This window comes from Panulirus ornatus, chromosome 22 (assembly GCF_036320965.1).
Source record: "Panulirus ornatus isolate Po-2019 chromosome 22, ASM3632096v1, whole genome shotgun sequence".
NCBI classification, from domain to species: Eukaryota; Metazoa; Arthropoda; class Malacostraca; order Decapoda; family Palinuridae; genus Panulirus; species Panulirus ornatus.
In genome coordinates this window covers 12241881-12261573 of record NC_092245.1, presented here as the reverse complement: position 1 = coordinate 12261573, position 19693 = coordinate 12241881, and the positions used below count along the sequence as shown (strand labels likewise).

The following is a 19693-nucleotide window of genomic DNA, read 5'->3' as shown; positions in this document are numbered from 1 at the left end:
CACGAAAAGCATTTGGGTGTAGTTGTGTTAGTTTTGTGTTTTCCTTTGCAGAAGACAGAAATTAAGGAGGAAGATATAGAAATTGATGATAAGGACTATAAACCACACAAGATTCCAAGTCGTATGGCTGGCAAGATCCCTGATAGTGAGAAAAATGGCCGTCGTTCTCGTCGTCATCCAGATTCTGTAGATGCCAAAGCTGAGGCTAAAGTTGGTTTTGGCTCAGATGATGAGGTAAGTACAGTGCAGTTGTGTTTGATATTAACTTGAGACTATAGATGTTATTTTATTGATGGAAGTATTGTGCATGAGTGTTAAGTTTTCTAATTCACCAGGATATTCTGAAATTACTGCATAATGTAGTAGGGGTATTTTGCTTATTAATTACCTGAGATGACAAACATAATATTTTATCTGCTTACGTAATTCCTTTCATACTTATACTCTGTAGATGCTGCTGCTTTCAAACTCCTCCCAAGTAAGCATTATATGCTATTGAAACTAATTCCTGAAATTATTGTACGAATTGAATGACAGATTCAGTAGAAAGGAAAGGATTACTCCTTGAAAAAATATAATTTATTGCCTTTAGGATTCCAAAGACTTGTCATTGATTTGATGTGTACTACTGTTCCTTGCTATAATAAAGCAAGGGGTTCATGTAGATGCTGTTTTGACAATCTTTGTCGTACCACATTTCCTCAAATTTGCATCATACGTACATAGTCGCATATTCACGTGTTTATTTATATTTTCATTGCATTTTGTATTTGGTTAATTTTATTTAGTTGTCATTCCCCACAGACACCCATTGCTTTGACTTGCCCAAACCTCATTAACACACAATCCTTTGATTTATCAGCCACTCCTTTGGTGTCTCATCTTGTAAATTTTATATTCCTTTCTTTGTCACTCATGTAATATATCCCCACTTAAATGGGAAATAATGAAAGAAAAGTCCCCAAAAGTGTGCTTGCCTTTTTTTTTTTTGCCTGATTGCCTTTCTTTGTAGAGTAAATCACTTGATTTTTTTTCATCAGTTTTGAGTTGCAATAGGATAAAGATTATGAACCAGGTATGATTTTGTGTTTTGTCATATTCAGACAAGAACATTAGGTAGACAAATTAAGTAGGAGTAATCCATATGAACATTAGGTAGGAGCCTCTGGAAACACTGCACTAAATTTGCCCTCTGCCAGTGGCCTGTTAAAGGTGAGGCTTTAGTCTAAAGGCTAAGAAGTGGAACTCAGGTTCACTAGTTATGAGAAAGTGGTTTACTTTTACTGCTTCATTTGCCCTGGTTGACACATCATTTTCATCCTGTGCATGCTATCCTAAATGTTCTGGCCCTGATATCTCAATTCCTTTCTGGTCTCCTCCCCTTTTAAACTTTCACTTCTTACATAAAGATCTTTGTCTAAGTATCTTTACCAATCCTTTCCAAATTTTTGAAATATTTCAGCAGATCATTGTAAGCCCACTCAATCAGGCTGGTTTGTTATCATACTTCTTCCTTACACTTATTCTTTTCATTCAGCCTACCTAACAGCACATATATCCATCTGGCATTTCATTTCCATTATATCCACCATGTTCCTTTCTTTAACATTCAGGGATCAAGACTCGTATCCATACGATACACTGTTGGGATTATTGTACCTTCAAACATATACTTCTTTTCCCTAACAGGTACTAACCTCTCTTTCAACACTCCATAATGCTCTCCTCTTCCGGCCTGTAACTTAATTCAGCCCCTGTCGTTCCATCCACTACCATGTCAGTTATGATATACCAGAAGCTCTGCACTTCCTCCAGGTACTCACCATTCAAATTTACACTCAAACCATCTTGCCTCATTCAGCTGCTGTACCTCATTACCTTACTTTTGTTCTTTACTCCCAGCTTTCTCCTTTCACACTCTTCCAAACTCGTCACCTGCTGGCATGTTTCACTGGAGCCATTTCATGTGCAAACGGCTGATTAACATCTTCCTTGTGCATATCATAGACATGCCCTTTTTAAGACCCTTACCTCTACCTTTCTCATCAACCGATCTATAAACAGATTAGACATCCATTGTGACATCTTATTCTTTGGGAAGTAATCATTAACCTTACTTCTTTCTTACTCACATACCTTACTCTGGAGGTAAAGATCCACATTACATTCATTATCTCTCCAGTTACCCATATAGTCATACCACATCCCGCAAGGTCTCGTACAATTCCTCCAGATCCATAAATGCCACTTGCAGTTGAATTTTCCAAGTATTTCTCAAACAAATTCTTTAAAGCAAACACATGGTTCACACACCACATTGCTCCTCACTAGTCAGATATTCTGAACATACCACTTGTCCCCCCTTGCCTTTATATAAGGGGACAGTACTTACATTTCACTTTTATAGATTAAAAGTTAAAAGAGCTGAAGAGGGTTTGCTGAAATCATCTGGATATATGGAGAGAATGAGTGAGGAGAGGTTGATGAATTGGATATATGTATCAAGTGGAGTGGCAAGGAGAAGAGGGGAAACCAGATTGGTGATGGAAGGGTGTAATGAAAGAGATTTTGAGTGCTCTGGGGCTGAACATGCAACAGGGTGAAAAGTTTACACAGGATAGGGGGCATTAGAGCGATATGGTGTACAGGTTGGAGCAATATGGTATACAGAGGGTGACTTGCTGTCAGAGGACTGAAGCAGATCATATGAAGACCACAGAAATGTCTTTAGGGCCTGGTGGTAGATAGAGGGCTGTGGTTTTGGTGCATTACACATTACAGTTTGAGAATGGATGTGAGCAAATTTGGCTTTTCTTAGTCTGTTCCTCGTGCTACCTTGCTAAAGTGCGAAATGGCGAACTAGTATGAAGGAGAAAAAATTAACTCTACACAGCTCCATTCAGGAATTTCTTTTTTTTTTTTTTTTTTGAGGCGAGTGAAACTATATCATTATAATGTAAGTTTGATTATCCTTCGTGGTTTTGTGTACATAGAGTCTGAAGACTTAATTTTACACAAAAAGTGGTAGTGTTAGTGATAGTTCTCCACAAATAGCTCTTTAACTTTCTTACACAATATCATATCTTTCCTCCACATTCATGAATACCATAAACTCATCAAACATTGTCTGCCAATCATATTCTTACTTTCAGGTATTAAAGATGTAAATTGGTGTATGTTTGGATCTCAGATGAAAGAGAGCAGTTAGCATTTGCTTCATTAAAAAATTTAGGATAAGTTAAGAGAGTGAGGGTTCAAGTCAGTTTCTTGCTGCAGTTATGAAGTAGATAAGTTGGTCTGGATTCATAGATAACTTGTTTCACAGGCTGCATATGCAGGTAAGCTCACCATTTTTTCTGAAAGCTTGTTGTTCATAACTTTTCAAAGTATTTTAGAGTATGCCTTATATCACTAACCAGCTGCATTCATTAGATATAGTTGTCACAGTGGAGGAGCTTTTATTGGTGAGTCAGGGTCCTAGAATAGTAGTTGGATGGTAATTGTTTCATATCAACATTCCCACCATCACACATGGAATAAGCAGGAACATTTTTTGGATTACTGAAAATTTCCTCTTTAAAAAAGTTTGAATATATTCTAAGTGTACAAGTTTTAAATCCATTGTCTAGTGTTACCAGACTTTACCTGCATTAGGTACCACCACAAGTGGAGTCTCTTTTAGCAGGGCTGTATCGTCATCAGTTGATGATACAGAACATTTTTTCCTTGAAGGACTCTGTCATTTTCCTATTACTGGAAGTGACAGCCTTGCAGCTGCAGAAGCCCATGGAAATTAGTCTTGGAGTAATTCTTGGACCATTTCAAGAATGGGATTCCAGGACAATTACAAATAAATATAATTGTCTTATTATCCTTTCCTTTAATGTTTGTATTATTTTGATTAGGTAATGGGTCCTCTTGATCAAAGTAATCAGAGTCCTTATGAAATAACCAGAATTTCTTAGTATTAAGTTAGTTAAGGACTGGGCACAATGATAGATTTTACTCTTCTCTCTTTGATACCCTTGTTAGTCTTGAAGTATTGTGAAAGTATGTTTTTGGATTGGTGCTGACTTCTGAAATTGGGAAAAGCTGTATGATAGATAGGAAAAAGTACATTATATATCTAGTTTTGCTGTGAAAGTATGACAGTATTGTAAACAAGTTTATGTTAATGAGAAATTAAAGCAATCTTGTATTAGTTTATCCACACATAGATACTCACCCAAGTGTGGGTAGAAGGTTGCAGGCAAACATTAAGTAGGGAGGAAGTACTGCCTGGGTATTGTAAGGGCTAGTGACGCTTAGTTAACACTATGTGAGCTGTCAAGTTCCTTAGCATGTCCCAGGTGACAGTGTGGTGTTTCTGCCTTGCTGACAAACATTATGGTTTGCTAGAATTCAGTCCTTATGACACACTCCCGTGTCTTACATATAATGCTCAACAACATATGATTACTTACCAAAGCTCTTTTATTAACAATATAGAATTCATATGATGACCAATTGTGTACTATCCCTTCTTTATCTTTCTATCTATTTATCTATTCATATCTTTGATGCCTCTTCCCTTTGGGAACACTATCGTGAGGGATGGTCATGGCAAAAATCTCCATAACTGGTGAACTCCATTGCTGCTTCTTAGCTTTTAGTCTCTCACAGCAGGCCACTCTTGTGCAGTATTTTCAGAGGTTCCTACTTAATGTTCCATGTGACCACTATTAACTAATGTGTCTACCTAGTCTTTCAAACCACCACTTCTACTTAATTCTTTCAGTTAATGTGTCTGCCTACTACTTATACCTAATGTTTCCACCTAATGCTCCTGTCTAATATTCCTTCCTACTACTACTGTCTATTGCTTATACCATTTTGCAGAGTGCTGAATAACCATAGATGCTCCCATGCTTGGCTTATAAGCCAAAATTTTATAATCCAGTCCAATCCTATTATTCTGCCAAAAGGTAGAGCTAGTGCATAGCACTCACTGCAGAAAAATATAGAATTAGGAAGAGCAAGATGTGCAAGTTAAGTGTTTGTCAAGTGTTGTTTGTGACAAGAGATTTTGTATTTGTGGATAGAATGCTAGCAGTTCACATGTGAGTTAGGCACAAAAAAAATACAGCTACCTGCATCAAAGAAGTTCAACTTAACCACAGAAGTGATAGCTCATTAAGCAGCCATCACTGACCCTCATGATACCTGGTGGCTCGGTCTTGGCAGAGGTGAATCAAGTCCAAGAAATAGGGCCCAGACAGTGTAGAATTCTCCCCATGCTGTTCAAAGAGGTACAGTAAACTCCTGATTAACTGTGATGCAGTTAACCGGGAAGCCAAAAAACAACAGCACCATTCAATTTGATCATGTATAGATTAAAATCTGAAACTGGTACCTTTCAAACTTGATACAGATATAATCCCAAAAACATATCTCTTCAATATTTCTTCCTCATTGATACAGGGTCTGCTGAATTTACAAGATTATTAAGATTGGTATATGATGAGTGAACTGTACATCATACAAAATACTATTATATGGTGATGATAGGATGATATTCCCTCTCTCTCTCCATACTGGTTAAAAGCATTACTAATTAGGATATGTTCTATACTCTTCTCCAACCCATTTTCTCAGATATTTACATTACAAAAACCTTTTTGATACATTTTACTTGAAAAATTTTGGAATTATGGTAGTGCACACTCCGTTAGTATTTCATTCATTTCACTTCAGTGCCCTATGAATGTCCTGCTGATTTTCTTTGTGCAGCTTATTGTATTGAAACTAAGATCATTGTACAAGCTCTGCACAAAGTTTTCATAACATTGTGCTGTAGTTTTTTGATTGATATTAATGTACACCATACTTCTTCTTAGTGATTAATTGTAAGATACTACCTTTCTTAAACATGCTTTTGGATATTCTACTTTATGAATTACCTACAAGTACAAATGTTTGGCATTCACATAGCAGTCATCTGACCATGCATCTTGTTAGATGTACATAAACAATATGGCAAGCAACAAACAGAACAGCACATATATGAGAATGTGTCCAAAAATATATCTCCATTATATATTCCCACCATTCTTTAAAATTAAGGTACAGTTGGATTCATTTATATTAGTTTTACTTGTAGTAACAAGTTTTTAGAATGCATCTGATATGTTAACCGAGGATCACCTGTACTTAAGAGTGTCAGTTAATAAATAGTTTTGTGTTTAGACACTTTAAGTAGAAGTAGTCGGAAGGAACATTAAGGAGGATCCCCTGAAAACACTGCACTAGAGTTTTCCTTTGACTTTGGCTTGTTACGGGTGAGGCACTGAAGGCTAGAAAGCAGCACTGGAATTCACCAAATATGAAGACTTTTTCCGTGGCCACCATTTTGAGGGAGTTCCTGAAGGGAAAAGGAACCCGAGATATAGAATAGAAGAGAAATTAAGATGAACTTTTAATCACTCATCGTCTCCAGCAAAGGCAACAGTTCACACTTAAAAAACCTTGAAACTGGTGTTCTGAATGAGCATTAGTTTCAGATATTGTATAGAATCACATGAAGAGAAAATGTTTAAGATGTCAAAAGGTGTTCTGTAAAACAAGAAAGGATGAACCATAGTGTGTAAACACAAAATTGAGTTTGTTCATTTGATTAAATAAGAACACACATGAATAAGAACCACATGCATAAAATGTTTTTATGGTGTTTTGAGAGTAATTCAGACATTGCCTATCCTTCAACATATTTTAAGGAAACAAGGTTTATGGTGAATTCATACACCTAAGAAACCAATCCGTGAAAGATGCATTCTTGTTTTGTAGGAAGATGGTAAAGGCAGCAAGGAACTTAAGAGGCTACAGTTTTATGGTGCTGGACCTAAGATGGCTGGGTTTGACAAGGCCTCACCTGAGGATACAGGAAAGACTCGTGGCAAGAAAGTTGATTATTCTGATCATGACCCGGTAAGCAACACGTCTAAGATTTATCCTCCCTAATCTTAGTTTTGTCCAAGTTCATTTACTGATTGATTTGATACCCCTTATCTTGATTTGATCAGAGTACCCTTTCGATGCTGTAGTGACAGTGATTTAGTGTAACTTCATAAAGCTTGGACTGTTGCTTAGATTGATTGATCACAGTTTTGAGTTATATGAAGGGTGTTGCATGACACAAACCTCCTCCCATTTGTTAAAAAATGAATTCTAATTCCTCAAGTTTTGGTTGAGGAGATTAAAGAGGTTTGATTACACTTAACCATGACATTAAATCCCTTGAGATTGATGGTGCTGGGATGCACAGTCACGAGTGTTGCAACGTTGTATTATGAAGCTACTTTCGTTCATTATTTTTTGTAATAGATTAAAAAGTTAACATCGAAGCTGTTATTATTTTGATGTTTATTCTTGTAATTTAACTGATATAGATATATAATAATAAACAATAACAGGAATGTATATAATGTATAGAAATTGTAAAAAAAAAAATTAGCAGTAAAGTGAACTTTAAGCAGTTCACTTCCCTCCTTTTCGAATTTCATTTGATCTGAGCATGAACATTACAACATTTTCATCCAGACTGATAGACCGTTTGTTTGATTGACCAAGAAGTCAAGCTGCCTCATTGCTGCATGGCGCTAATCGAGTGCGTTCTAATTACATATTCTTTTGTCTTGAGCCAATGTTGATCCCACTACCACGAGCTAGTAGGGTGTGTGTTTGACCTCAGAATTATGATTTACGTAGATGTCTGTGTGTTGAGAAAATTTATGATGACTGTTGGTGTGGTATTTCAAAACTGCTGGAGAGGATATCTGATTTCATCCACTGGCTGATGGTTGAACACGTCCACACACACATGAGAGCCACTTTAGTGCTTTTTATGGAACAGGACTACCCCTCAGGATTCGTCAAGATCTGATAACTACCAGTTGTCCATCAGAAGTGCAGATATTAACCATAGGACTTTTGAATACAACTTTCACAGCTAGTAATAATTTGGCCACTTGAGGTGGTGCTCTTCAAGCTTTTATTACAGGTTGAGTATCCCTTAACCAAAATGCCTTAGACCAGAAGTGTTTTGGATTTTGGAATATTTGCATATGCATAATGAGATATCTTGGGGATAGGACCCAAGTCTAAACGCAAAGTTGATTTATGTTTCATATACACTATACAGATAGCCTGAAGGTAATTTATGCAATATTTTGGATAATTTTGTCGTGAAACAAAGTTTGTGTAACACTGAACCATCAGAAAGCTAAGGTGTTGCAACCTCAGTTGCCCATGTGGACAATCTGTGGTTGTTTGGAATCATCTTTGTTCCTGACCTTGAATTTATATGCTACTGATTAGCAGTCATTTTCTTACACTTATTCTCACATAAGTACTTAACAGTAAAAAGATAAGAAATACAGTGAAAAAATAATGTGTTTAGGTGTGGAATTTTTCACTTGAAACGTCATGTTGCTGCTCAAAATGTATTGGATTTTGGTTTTTCTGATTAGGGATGCTCAACCTGTATTGCCTTTCTTAACATTATCGGAGTTCCTAGCTGTGTTTGTCAGCGGCTACTCTCATTGATAATGGACTCGTTAGAAAAATGTCATCCCGTCCCAGTGTCATCTAAAGAGTGCAGACATCACCAAGCTAGCAGAAAGCAGTTAAAGGAAAGCAAAAGTATATTGGTAAGTACTAAGCTGAAAATCATTGTTGTAAAATGCAGTGAGAAAGGTGAGCCTTGGTAGACTATGTCATGAGTTTGGCGGGTTAGACAGTTTCACTGCTGGCTTTACTTCACGCACACACTGGTGCAGGTACATACTGATATTGAAGATTTTTAGAGGATATTAATTTCTGGAGTGGTGTCTGTGCTGGAGGCATGTTGGAAACAAGGATAAGTGAACACTTTTGCTGTGGCCACCCCCCTAATGGGATAGATAGATAGATTTATTTATTCCCGCAGGCCTATTATTTACAAGTAAGGGGAAGGACGGAACAAAGTTTGAAGGAGCTCCTGAATGATGTATGGATATTAAATCTGATTGTGCCAATTCATGGGAGTTGGAAGACCAGTTCAAATCAAATGCTCATAGTGTTATCAACCTTACTATATCAGAACTTCAGAACATTGTATACTTAAGGATGTCCATGCTGTAAAAGAAGTGTTTGTGTGTGACATAGGAAGATGGAATAAATGTATTACTACTGTATAGAGAAGTTTGTTTGTAAATATTAAATGCAACCAAAACGCAGCACAAACAACTGAGTATTCAATATGCTTCCTGGATAGATTTTTTCACAATATTTTACTGATGTTTTCCAATTTTGTGGGATTAATTTAAGACCTTTAGAAATAGAATCAAATATGGGGAAAGCACCAGAATCAGATGATTGTAAGTGTGTCCATTAGAGGAAAACATAGGGGAGAGACATTGCTTGAATCGCCAGACATTAGTAGTTTGGAGATATTTTTCGAAATTATTAAGAAACGAGGTCAGAAGTGAACACTGTTAGTGGTTGAGCCACAGATACTGAGGGATTAAGTTGAAAAAATGAAAGATTTCCTTAGATAAGAGAGGAATTTAGGGGTTAGAAGTATAGTCATTAGGTATGAACAAAACTTCAGTTTAGTGGAGGGGATTGATGTTACGAAACTCTTTCTGCTTGAGGTTACACCATGAGTAGGGAAAGGCTGTATCTTTGAGAGTACAGTCTGATCAAGGAACTTCTATTTCCAAAGGGGTCTATATTCCCCTGCTACTAGAAGCAGCACATCCTTGGGCTGCAGAAGCCTTTAGAAAGGTTCTGGATATAACTAGGACTCCTTCATAGAAATTGTTGCAGGGGTAATTATGAATAAGTTGAGAGGATTCAATGTGTACATGTGCCGAGGAAAGAAGTTGAACTCATGAAAAACCAAATAATGTCTGATTGACCTTTTCAAGATGTTTTAGAGGCTCTTCTTGTAAAGGGAAGAACTAAAACATCTAAGGAATCTATATGCAATAGTGGGAAGTGAGGTGTAGAAGGTGCAATTTTGACAGCTTATCAGCAGACATGGCATGAAGATTGTTGTGGAACATAGGTCAGAGGTCTTACAGTGATACACAGAATTAAGTTAAGTTGTACAAAGAATATTGTGCAATGTTTATGATGGAGAAATCAAGAAAATATTAGCAAAGTTTATGAAATTTTTATAAAAGTGCAGAGCTGACAGTACTAGTGCTTGTGTCAGAAACACCAAGGTTGACTTTCAACACTAAAGAAATTTGCTGAAAAGTGGATAGCACCAAAATTAGAACAATTAAAGTAGGAGGTTGATTGATGGAAATCTGATTATGGTTATTTTTGGTGTGAAAGATTGTACACCAGGTAAAGAATCAAGGGGGAAGAAGAAATGCTCATTGAAAAGCCACTGGAAACTAGAATTGCCAGACACAGGTTTGGTAATGAAAGGAGAAGGGTTAGCGATTAAAATCAAAACAAAAAGGGACGTGTATGTATATACATGTGTATGGGGGTGGGTTGGGCCATTTCTTTCGTCTGTTTCCTTGCGCTACCTCGCAAACGCGGGAGACGACAAAGCAAAATGATAATGAAAAAAGGGACAAACAGGTAAGGCTATATTTGACATGGAGTCAAATAGCCAAGAGGAACTTTGGAATGCAAAAAACGTAGCTGAGTAGGATTGCATTAAGGAAGGTGCACCTGACTTTGAAGTCGTGGAAACAAAGCTGAGTAAAGAGGTAAGATCTCGCCTATTTTGCCCAAAACAGTACATAATAGTAAGGAGAGGAAGGGAATGCATCGCTTTGAGTTTCAAAAAATAGATTTTGTAAAACCATATAGAGTGAGAGGAGAAAGTGCACTAAATTGTGCTGTGGATATGGGGGGACAAGAGTGTAAGAAGTGAGGGAACTTAAGTATCTGGGAGCTGTCTTGCATGAATGTTGTGATTGGAAGGAGAGATAAGTGAAAGGGTAGTACAGGGTAGAAGAGTCAGTCATTGGGTCCCTTAATAGAATGATAAAGGGTAGAGGTGTAAGTATGGAAGTGAAGAGAGGATTAAGGGACAACGTAGTCCTTCCAACCCTGACGTATGCAGCTGAAACATGGATGTAGAATGAGGCACAGAGGTCAAGAATCCAGGCTGTGAAAATTAGCTATTTGAAAAGAGTATTTTGTATGACTAGATGGAATGAAGAAAGAAATGAAAGTGTGTATGAGATGCAATATGGCAAGAAATGCAAAGGGAGTGAATTGTGGAGTGGTAGAATTAGTGAAATGTAATACTTAAAGGTGGTTTGAGCATGTGGAAAGAATGCAAGACAGTGAGTTTACTAGGAGAGTGTATGATTGTGCAATTGAAGATGTTTGTTTGATGGAAGACCACCTATGACATGGGCAAATAGGGTGGAGGAATCATGCAGGGAGAGAAACAGAGGAAGAATTCATGGAATGGTGTACCTGAGGGAGGCATGTAAGGACAGGGATTAGTGGAGACTATTTTGCCATGGTCACCCCTTGATGGGAGTTCCCAGAGGGAATGGACATCAGAGATATAGATATAGATAGATAGATCATGCCAATTTGACATATGGCTGTCACATCCTATCATAATTAAGAACTATGATCAGACTTGTAAACTTTTTTGATGAGCAGGTTCTTCACTTCTCCAAAATTTGTAAATACTTTCCTATGTCCTTTTTCCCTCTTATAATCCTCTTTGGATGTCAATTAAGGCTTGCCTTGATTTGAACTTTTGTCTGTAATTGGCGTCTCCTTTACAAAAAAAAAAGTGCCTTCAGTAGGTCATTTATAGTAAGATAAGTGATACAGGCTCACCTGAGCCTGTGTAACTTATTTGTTGCCAGAGTCTTCTCAGGAGACTACACCTCCAATACCGAAACTACGCTTCATATTTATTGCTTCTGAAGTGTTGTGTATCTAAGAGTTGGGCTCCCAACTGACAATTTGTATTTTAGAAGGCTGAATCTCATCATTTCTGATAGTATTTAGTACTTAAGGACCAGTTTGTATTGATAAGAACACTGCATTGTGTGATGATGTAAATGTGTCTTGTCCATAGTTTTCCTGTGGGTTTTATCCACAGGATTTCATTTTATAGATATAGGGCATTCTTCTTCATGATGCAGTTGCAGTGTTATGAATGAACTTTTAAGATGTATATTAATGGTATAGATACCTTTGTTCATTTCGTGATACTAAGCTTATGCTTATAATGTAATTGCCTATTTGTATGTTGTGGGAAGGGAGTTCTTCACTTGTAGGGCTTCATTTCTTGAGCTTACATTTATACTAAAATGTTTTAAACTTTTGTTTGCTATCCACATTTACAATTTCATTACTTATTTTATTCCATGTATCCACAACTCTTGTGCTGTTAATGTATTTCTTTCTCTCATTTCTAAAAAAAAAATTGATTCCATATAATGGTCTTTGTTTCTTATGACTTTGTATTTCTCGAATAACTGTTCATCTGTGTTTATCTGTTAGAGAAGGGTTATGCACTTGATTCATCCTTTGTAACTAAGATGAGAGTAAAATGTTTATAGGGAAGATGAATCTTGGTGGAAGAATGTGATTCTTAAAAGAAACTGGTGTAGTGAAGGTAGAGTGTTTGCAGTTTCTACATTTGATTTTAGTGCTTTTTAATTAATTTCTTTAATTCGTGACAATCGAATTTTTGATATGCAAATATAAGTATAGCATTGCATGATAGTGCAGGAATGATTATCAGTATAGCATTACTTGTACATTATCTTAGCTCCATGTTGGGGAAATGTTTCAACCAACCAATGATTTTTGATGTAGGCTACTAGGTATAGTTCCTAACAGAAATTTACTGAGCTCTTCAACATCATGTGTCAAAGGGGAACTGCAGTACATGACAGACTCCTTAAATAATCTTTCACCAATAACTGATGGGAACTCAAACATACCATCAAAGTAGGTACAGAATTTCTGAGTGGCTTGATTGGTTTACTACATGTATTGTTTTTTGGCAAGGTGCAGTAAGTCCAAGTCATAGAACAGATCAGTCATGCAGCTGGCATGTCACTGTGTATCTAATCTTATTGTCATTCCTTTCAAGTTATGACTTGTGTGTCAGTATGTTGTTATGTAGGGTGATATGAAGGTTAGTATCCTGCCCAGCTGTTTTAAGACATACTGTTTTTGCCAAACTGAAACATTTAGTATTCTGTTAAGATTCTTGAATTATGCAAAAGTATCAGTTTTGTTACCTGTATTTTTCATTATAAGTCCTTTTCCATTGTTAGTTAATATAGTCTCCCTGTCAGTTTTAGTTCTCTTACTTGCAGCTGGCAAAGTATATATGTCTGAACTGTGGGCGTGGAGATGCTGAAGACCAAATGTTGCTTTGTGATGGCTGTGATGACTCTTACCACATATTCTGCCTGGTGCCCCCTCTCTTGGATATCCCTAAAGGTGGGTGTAATTATGTTTATTTATTATTATAGTTATTGATTTTCTAAGTAGTCTTTTTTCCCAGGGGCAGAAATATGAAGAAAAAGGACAGCCACACTGTCACATTTAAAGTCTTGATGTGAAAGACATATTACTTCCTTAATGTTAATACTACACATTTAGTTATAATTATTCAAGGATTAATTTGTATGAATGAGTCCTGATGTTACCAAGACCTTTATAAAGGCTCCTGCAGCTCAAGTTCCTTAGCAAGACTTTATTCCAATAATATAACCTCATTAAGGGTGAATTTTCCACTCGCAATGTAACCTTTTGCAGGCGTAGCCCGTGTTGAAATAGTTTTGGCATACGGAGAGAATGAGTGAGGAAAGGTTGACAAAGTGGATGTATGTGTCAGAGGTGGAGGGAACAAGGAGAAGTGGGAAACCAAATTGGAGGTGGGAGGATGGAGTGAAAAAGATTTTGAGTGATAGGTGGCTGGAACTTACAGGAGGGTGAGGGGCATACAAGGAATAGAGTGAATTGGAACGATTTGGTATACTGGGGTTGACGTGCTGTCATTGGACTGAACCAAGGCATGTGAAAAGTCTGGTAAACCATGGAAAAGTCTGTGGGGCCTGGATGTGGATAGGGAGCTGTGGTTTCAGGACATGCATTCCACCAATCCTCAGGCACTTCACCATGGTCCGTACATACTTTGAATATCCTTACCAACCAGTCAACAACACAGTCACCCCCTTTTTGATACATTCCACTGCAGTACCATCCAAACCAGCCGCCTTGCCGGTTTCATTTTCCACAAAGCTTTCACTACCTCTTCTCTCTCAATAATTTTTTTTCATACATAATCACCATTTCCCTCATTAGTGAGGTAGCATTAAGAACAGAGGACTGAGCCTTAGAGGGAATATCCTCACTTGGCCACCCCCCTCCCTTTTTTATACATTTGCTGTTTCCCACATTAATGGGGTAGTGTCAAGAACAGATGACTGAGCCATAGAAGGAAAAGCACCCACTTAAACCCCTTCTCTGTTCCTTCTTTAGGAAAAATATACTAAGGTGATGGTTTCTGCATTAAAAAATCTGTTTTTGTTTATAAGTAATAGGGTAAGAGGGATTAATGATTACACATACTTCCAGGTGACTGGCGATGCCCAAAATGTGTTGCAGTTGAAGTAAGTAAACCTGTGGAGGCATTTGGTTTTGAACAGGCCCAGAAAGAGTACACCTTACAGTCCTTTGGAGAAATGGCAGACAAGTTCAAACAAGATTATTTCAACATGCCAGTTCATGTGAGTAAAGACTTGTCACTCCTCATCTCAAAAGTTTGTAGTCTATGATATGAAATCTCGAATTGTGCGATGTGACATGCCTACCACTTGTTGTTCTTTACAAAATAAAGCAGTAAATGAATATACATATATGCAGTTAAGACAGAAAGACATTACCAGCTTAGAAAGATTAGGTGAATTTTGCTTAATTGCTTTGCACTCTGTTACAACCTTGTACTACTAAATTTTTCAGCTAATACCAACAGAGATGGCTGAGAGAGAGTTTTGGCGTATTGTTTCTTCTATTGACGAAGATGTAACTGTAGAATATGGAGCTGATCTTCATACCATGGATCATGGATCTGGTTTCCCAACCAAAAATTCCAAGAACTTGCTACCAGCTGATCAGGTAAGGTTATAGATTAATGGATTATAGATTATAATGGATGGAACCATGGAAGCGGAAGTGGATCATAGGGTGGGGGAGGGGGCGAAAATTTTGGGAGCCTTGAAAAATGTGTGGAAGTCGAGAACATTATCTCGGAAAGCAAAAATGGGTATGTTTGAAGGAATAGTGGTTCCAACAATGTTGTATGGTTGCGAGGCGTGGGCTATGGATAGAGTTGTGCGCAGGAGGATGGATGTGCTGGAAATGAGATGTTTGAGGACAATGTGTAGTGTGAGGTGGTTTGATCGAGTAAGTAACGTAAGGGTAAGAGAGATGTGTGGAAATAAAAAGAGCGTGGTTGAGAGAGCAGAAGAGGGTGTTTTGAAATGGTTTGGGCACATGGAGAGAATGAGTGAGGAAAGATTGACCAAGAGGATATATGTGTCGGAGGTGGAGGGAACGAGGAGAAGAGGGAGACCAAATTGGAGGTGGAAAGATGGAGTGAAAAAGATTTTGTGTGATCGGGGCCTGAACATGCAGGAGGGTGAAAGGAGGGCAAGGAATAGAGTGAATTGGAGCGATGTGGTATACAGGGTTTGACGTGCTGTCAGTGGATTGAATCAAGGCATGTGAAGCGTCTGGGGTAAACCATGGAAAGCTGTGTAGGTATGTATATTTGCGTGTGTGGACGTGTGTATGTACATGTGTATGGGGGGGGGGGTTGGGCCATTTCTTTCGTCTGTTTCCTTGCGCTACCTCGCAAACGCGGGAGACAGCGACAAAGTATAAAAAAAAAAAAAAAAAAAAAAAAAAAAAAAAGTATAAAATTGCTTTTAATGCAAAAGACATTTTCATTGAATATAAAGGAATTTTTGGGAAAAGGCAATAGAACATAAACTGCATTTTACACATCCTCCCCTCTCGCTTTTTTTTTTTATTTTAATTTTCCAAAAGAGGGAACAGAGAAGGGGGCCAAGTGTGAGGATATTCCCTCAAAGGCCCAGTCCTCTGTTCTCAATGCTACCTCGCTAATGCGGGAAATGGCGAATAGTATGAAAAAAAATGTATGTGAGAAATACTTTGAAAAGTAAATGGATTTGTATGTAGCAAGTATGAAGTCTGTTGTGGATGAGAGAGCTTGGGAAGTGAGTCAGTTGTTGTTCGCTGATGATACAGCACTGGTGGCTGATTCATGTGAGAAACTGCAGAAGCTGGTGACTGAGTCTGGTAAAGTGTGTGAAAGAAGAAAGTTAAGAGTAAATGTGAATAAGAGCAAGGTTATTAGGTACAGTAGGGTTGAGGGTCATGTCAATTGGGAGGTAAGTTTGAATGGAGAAAAACTGGAGGAAGTAAAGTGTTTTAGATATCTGGGAGTGGATCTGGCAGCGGATGGAACCATGGAAGCGGAAGTGAATCATAGGGTGGGGGAGGGGGCGAAAATCCTGGGAGCCTTGAAGAATGTTTGGAAGTCGAGAACATTATCTCGGAAAGCAAAAATGGGTATGTTTGAAGGAATAGTGGTTCCAACAATGTTGTATGGTTGGGAGGCGTGGGCTATGGATAGAGTTGTGCGCAGGAGGGTGGATGTGCTGGAAATGAGATGTTTGAGGACAATGTGTGGTGTGAGGTGGTTTGATCGAGTAAGTAATGTAAGGGTAAGAGAGATGTGTGGAAATAAAAAGAGCGTGGTTGAGAGAGCAGAAGAGGGTGTTTTGAAATGGTTTGGGCACATGGAGAGAATGAGTGAGGAAAGATTGACCAAGAGGATATATGTGTCGGAGGTGGAGGGAACGAGGAGAAGTGGGAGACCAAATTGGAGGTGGAAAGATGGAGTGAAAAGATTTTGAGTGATCAGGGGCCTGAACATGCAGGAGGGTGAAAGGCGGGCAAGGAATAGAGTGAATTGGATCGATGTGGTATACCGGGGTTGACGTGCTGTCAGTGGATTGAATCAGGGCATGTGAAGCGTCTGGGGTAAACCATGGAAAGTTGTGTGGGGCCTAGATGTGGAAAGGGAGCTGTGGTTTTGGGCATTATTGCATGACAGCTAGAGACTGAGTGTGAACGAATGGGGCCTTTGTTGTCTTTTCGTAGCGCTACCTCGCACACATGAGGGGGGAGGGGGATGGTATTCCATGTGTGGCGAGGTGGCGATGGGAATGAATAAAGGCAGACAGTGTGAATTGTGTGCGTGGGTATATATGTATGTGTCTGTGTGTGTATATATGTGTGTACATTGAGATGTATAGGTATGTATATTTGCGGGTGTGGACGTGTATGTATATACATGTGTATTGGGATGGGTTGGGCCATTTCTTTCGTCTGTTTCCTTGCGCTACCTCGCAAACGCGGGAGACAGCGACAAAGCAAAATAAATAAATAAATCAATATACTTAATGGTTTACAGTTTCATGGTTTACAGTTACAATTCTTATCTTCTGTTCCCTTTCTCTTCTTTTCCCCTTTTGGTGACTGGCTTGGGGAACTCGCAACCTTATTCATTTCATAGAGCAAGTATGTGACAAATGCTTTATAACAGAGATTGCCAAGTTAACCAGTGGAAAACATGCATATTTTCTAATTGGTACATTTAGGCTTTTAGAACTGAAAATGGTAGTGATGTTAGAAAGATTTAAAATCTGCCTGTGCCATTTATGATGGGTACATCACTGAAAATTATAAAGATGGTAAATAGATCTGAAAACTTCATGTGCCATTTATGTTATTGCAGGTAATATTTTGCTTTGTTTTTGGACCAGGAATATGCAGTCAGTGGTTGGAACCTGAACAACTTACCCGTGCTGGAGGGTTCTGTCCTTGGGCACATAAACTGTGACATCTCTGGTATGAAAGTTCCTTGGATGTATGTTGGTATGTGCTTCTCAACCTTCTGCTGGCATAATGAAGATCACTGGAGCTATTCCATCAATTATTTACATTGGTAGGTTGGTCATTATTTTACATTAACTTATTTACCCAGCCTTGAACCATAGTTGGATCATTTGTAGGGTCAGGTCAAATGCCATCTTAACTACACTTATATTTTCACTTCATTCTTATCTTCATACAATCTCATCCTCACCTCACTCAAAGCTACATTGAACCCACATCTTTATGCTCTCATATTTACTACCTCATCTTCACTGCATCCTTATCTACTCTACATCATGTTCACTACACCCTCTTACTACATCCTTAACTTTATTAACTCCTCATCCTTATAGCACTTGTATCATCACCACATATTTATGGGTCAGGTCGAAGGCCATCTTCACCACACACTGTTATTTGATAACATTATTTGTACTACACCATTATTACTGTACCCCAGATACCACTTACCTTTGACTCGTTTGTCATGGGAAGGTGGAAGGTTGACTTACACCCTCATTTTTGCTATACTTACAATATAACTGTGCTGTCCTTTGACTACAGGGAAAGGGAGCATAAGATACATAAAGGATCTGGTGCAATGGTTCCCAACCTTGAGTTTACAAAGGTAGCACTAGGGGTCTGCATTACGCTCACGATTCAGAAAGCTTTAATAGAAATAATGCTTTTATCCATGATAATGCTTCTCAGGCCAAATTTTCTAGTGTCAGTGCTCTTGGTTGGTATTATATGAACTCGCCATGGTAGCAATGGTCTTACGTTTATCACATGCTGTGATTGGCTGTTTACATCATAGAAATCTCATATTTCTGGGATATGAATAGTGGACTGGAGCCTTCAGATGTAGAGGACAACTTGGTGTGTGAATGTTACTTTGTGGATTTATTAAAGTGCAAGGCTATGTTAAAATGAAAGACTTTTTTTTCATTTAGTGTAAACTGAGTTATGTCTCAGAATGATATATTACTCATATATATGCCAGCTGATGAAGTTTTTGTGCATACAACTATGTTAGGCAATCAAAGTATCCAAATTGAATATGTCCTGTACGTGAGCATTGTTAAACAAGGGTTGCACCATCATGAGCCAAGATAAAGCTACCAGTATTAGTGCACACTGCTTAGGTGTCTGTTTGCTTGCTTAACTTCATGACTCAGTTGCATGACATACGTATCAGGAATCTATTTATTTTATTTTATTATACTTGATCGCTGTTTCCCACATCTGTGAGGTAGCACCAGGAAACAGACAAAGACCTGTCCACACATATACACACTCATACATAAACATATCAACATGTACGCTCATACATACATATATGCACATGTACATATCCATACTCGATTGCCCTCATCCATTCCCAGTGCCACCCTGGCCCACAGGAAACGGCATTGCCACCCCGGTATGAGGTAGCACCAGGAAAAGTAAGAAAAAGGCCACATTTGTTCACACTCGATCTCTAGCTGTCATGTGTAATGTACGGAATCCACAGCTCCCAGTCTCTTGCTGTCATGTGTAATGTATTGAAGCCACAACTCCATATTCACATCCAGGCCCCACAGACCTTTCCTTAGTTTACCTCAGACATTTCACATGCCCTGGTTCAGTCTATAAATCACATCAACCCCAGTATACCACATCATATATGTGGGTGTATAGGTGAATAGGTCTT

General features: G+C 38.2%; 1 protein-coding gene across 2 annotated transcripts in view; it reads left to right on the top strand.

The window, feature by feature from the left end:
- The window catches only part of Kdm5 (Lysine demethylase 5), a 79971-nt gene that overhangs the window by 23769 nt on the left and 36509 nt on the right, over positions 1-19693 (top strand). The window contains exons 4-9 of one of the 2 annotated variants that reach the window (XM_071676136.1): positions 52-234; positions 6823-6963; positions 13344-13470; positions 14611-14762; positions 14995-15150; positions 17889-18070. In XM_071676136.1, the coding sequence (XP_071532237.1) occupies positions 52-234; positions 6823-6963; positions 13344-13470; positions 14611-14762; positions 14995-15150; positions 17889-18070 (941 nt within the window). The remainder of the gene's footprint in view (positions 1-51; positions 235-6822; positions 6964-13343; positions 13471-14610; positions 14763-14994; positions 15151-17888; positions 18071-19693) is intronic. The other variant, XM_071676137.1, reaches the window with a different exon arrangement.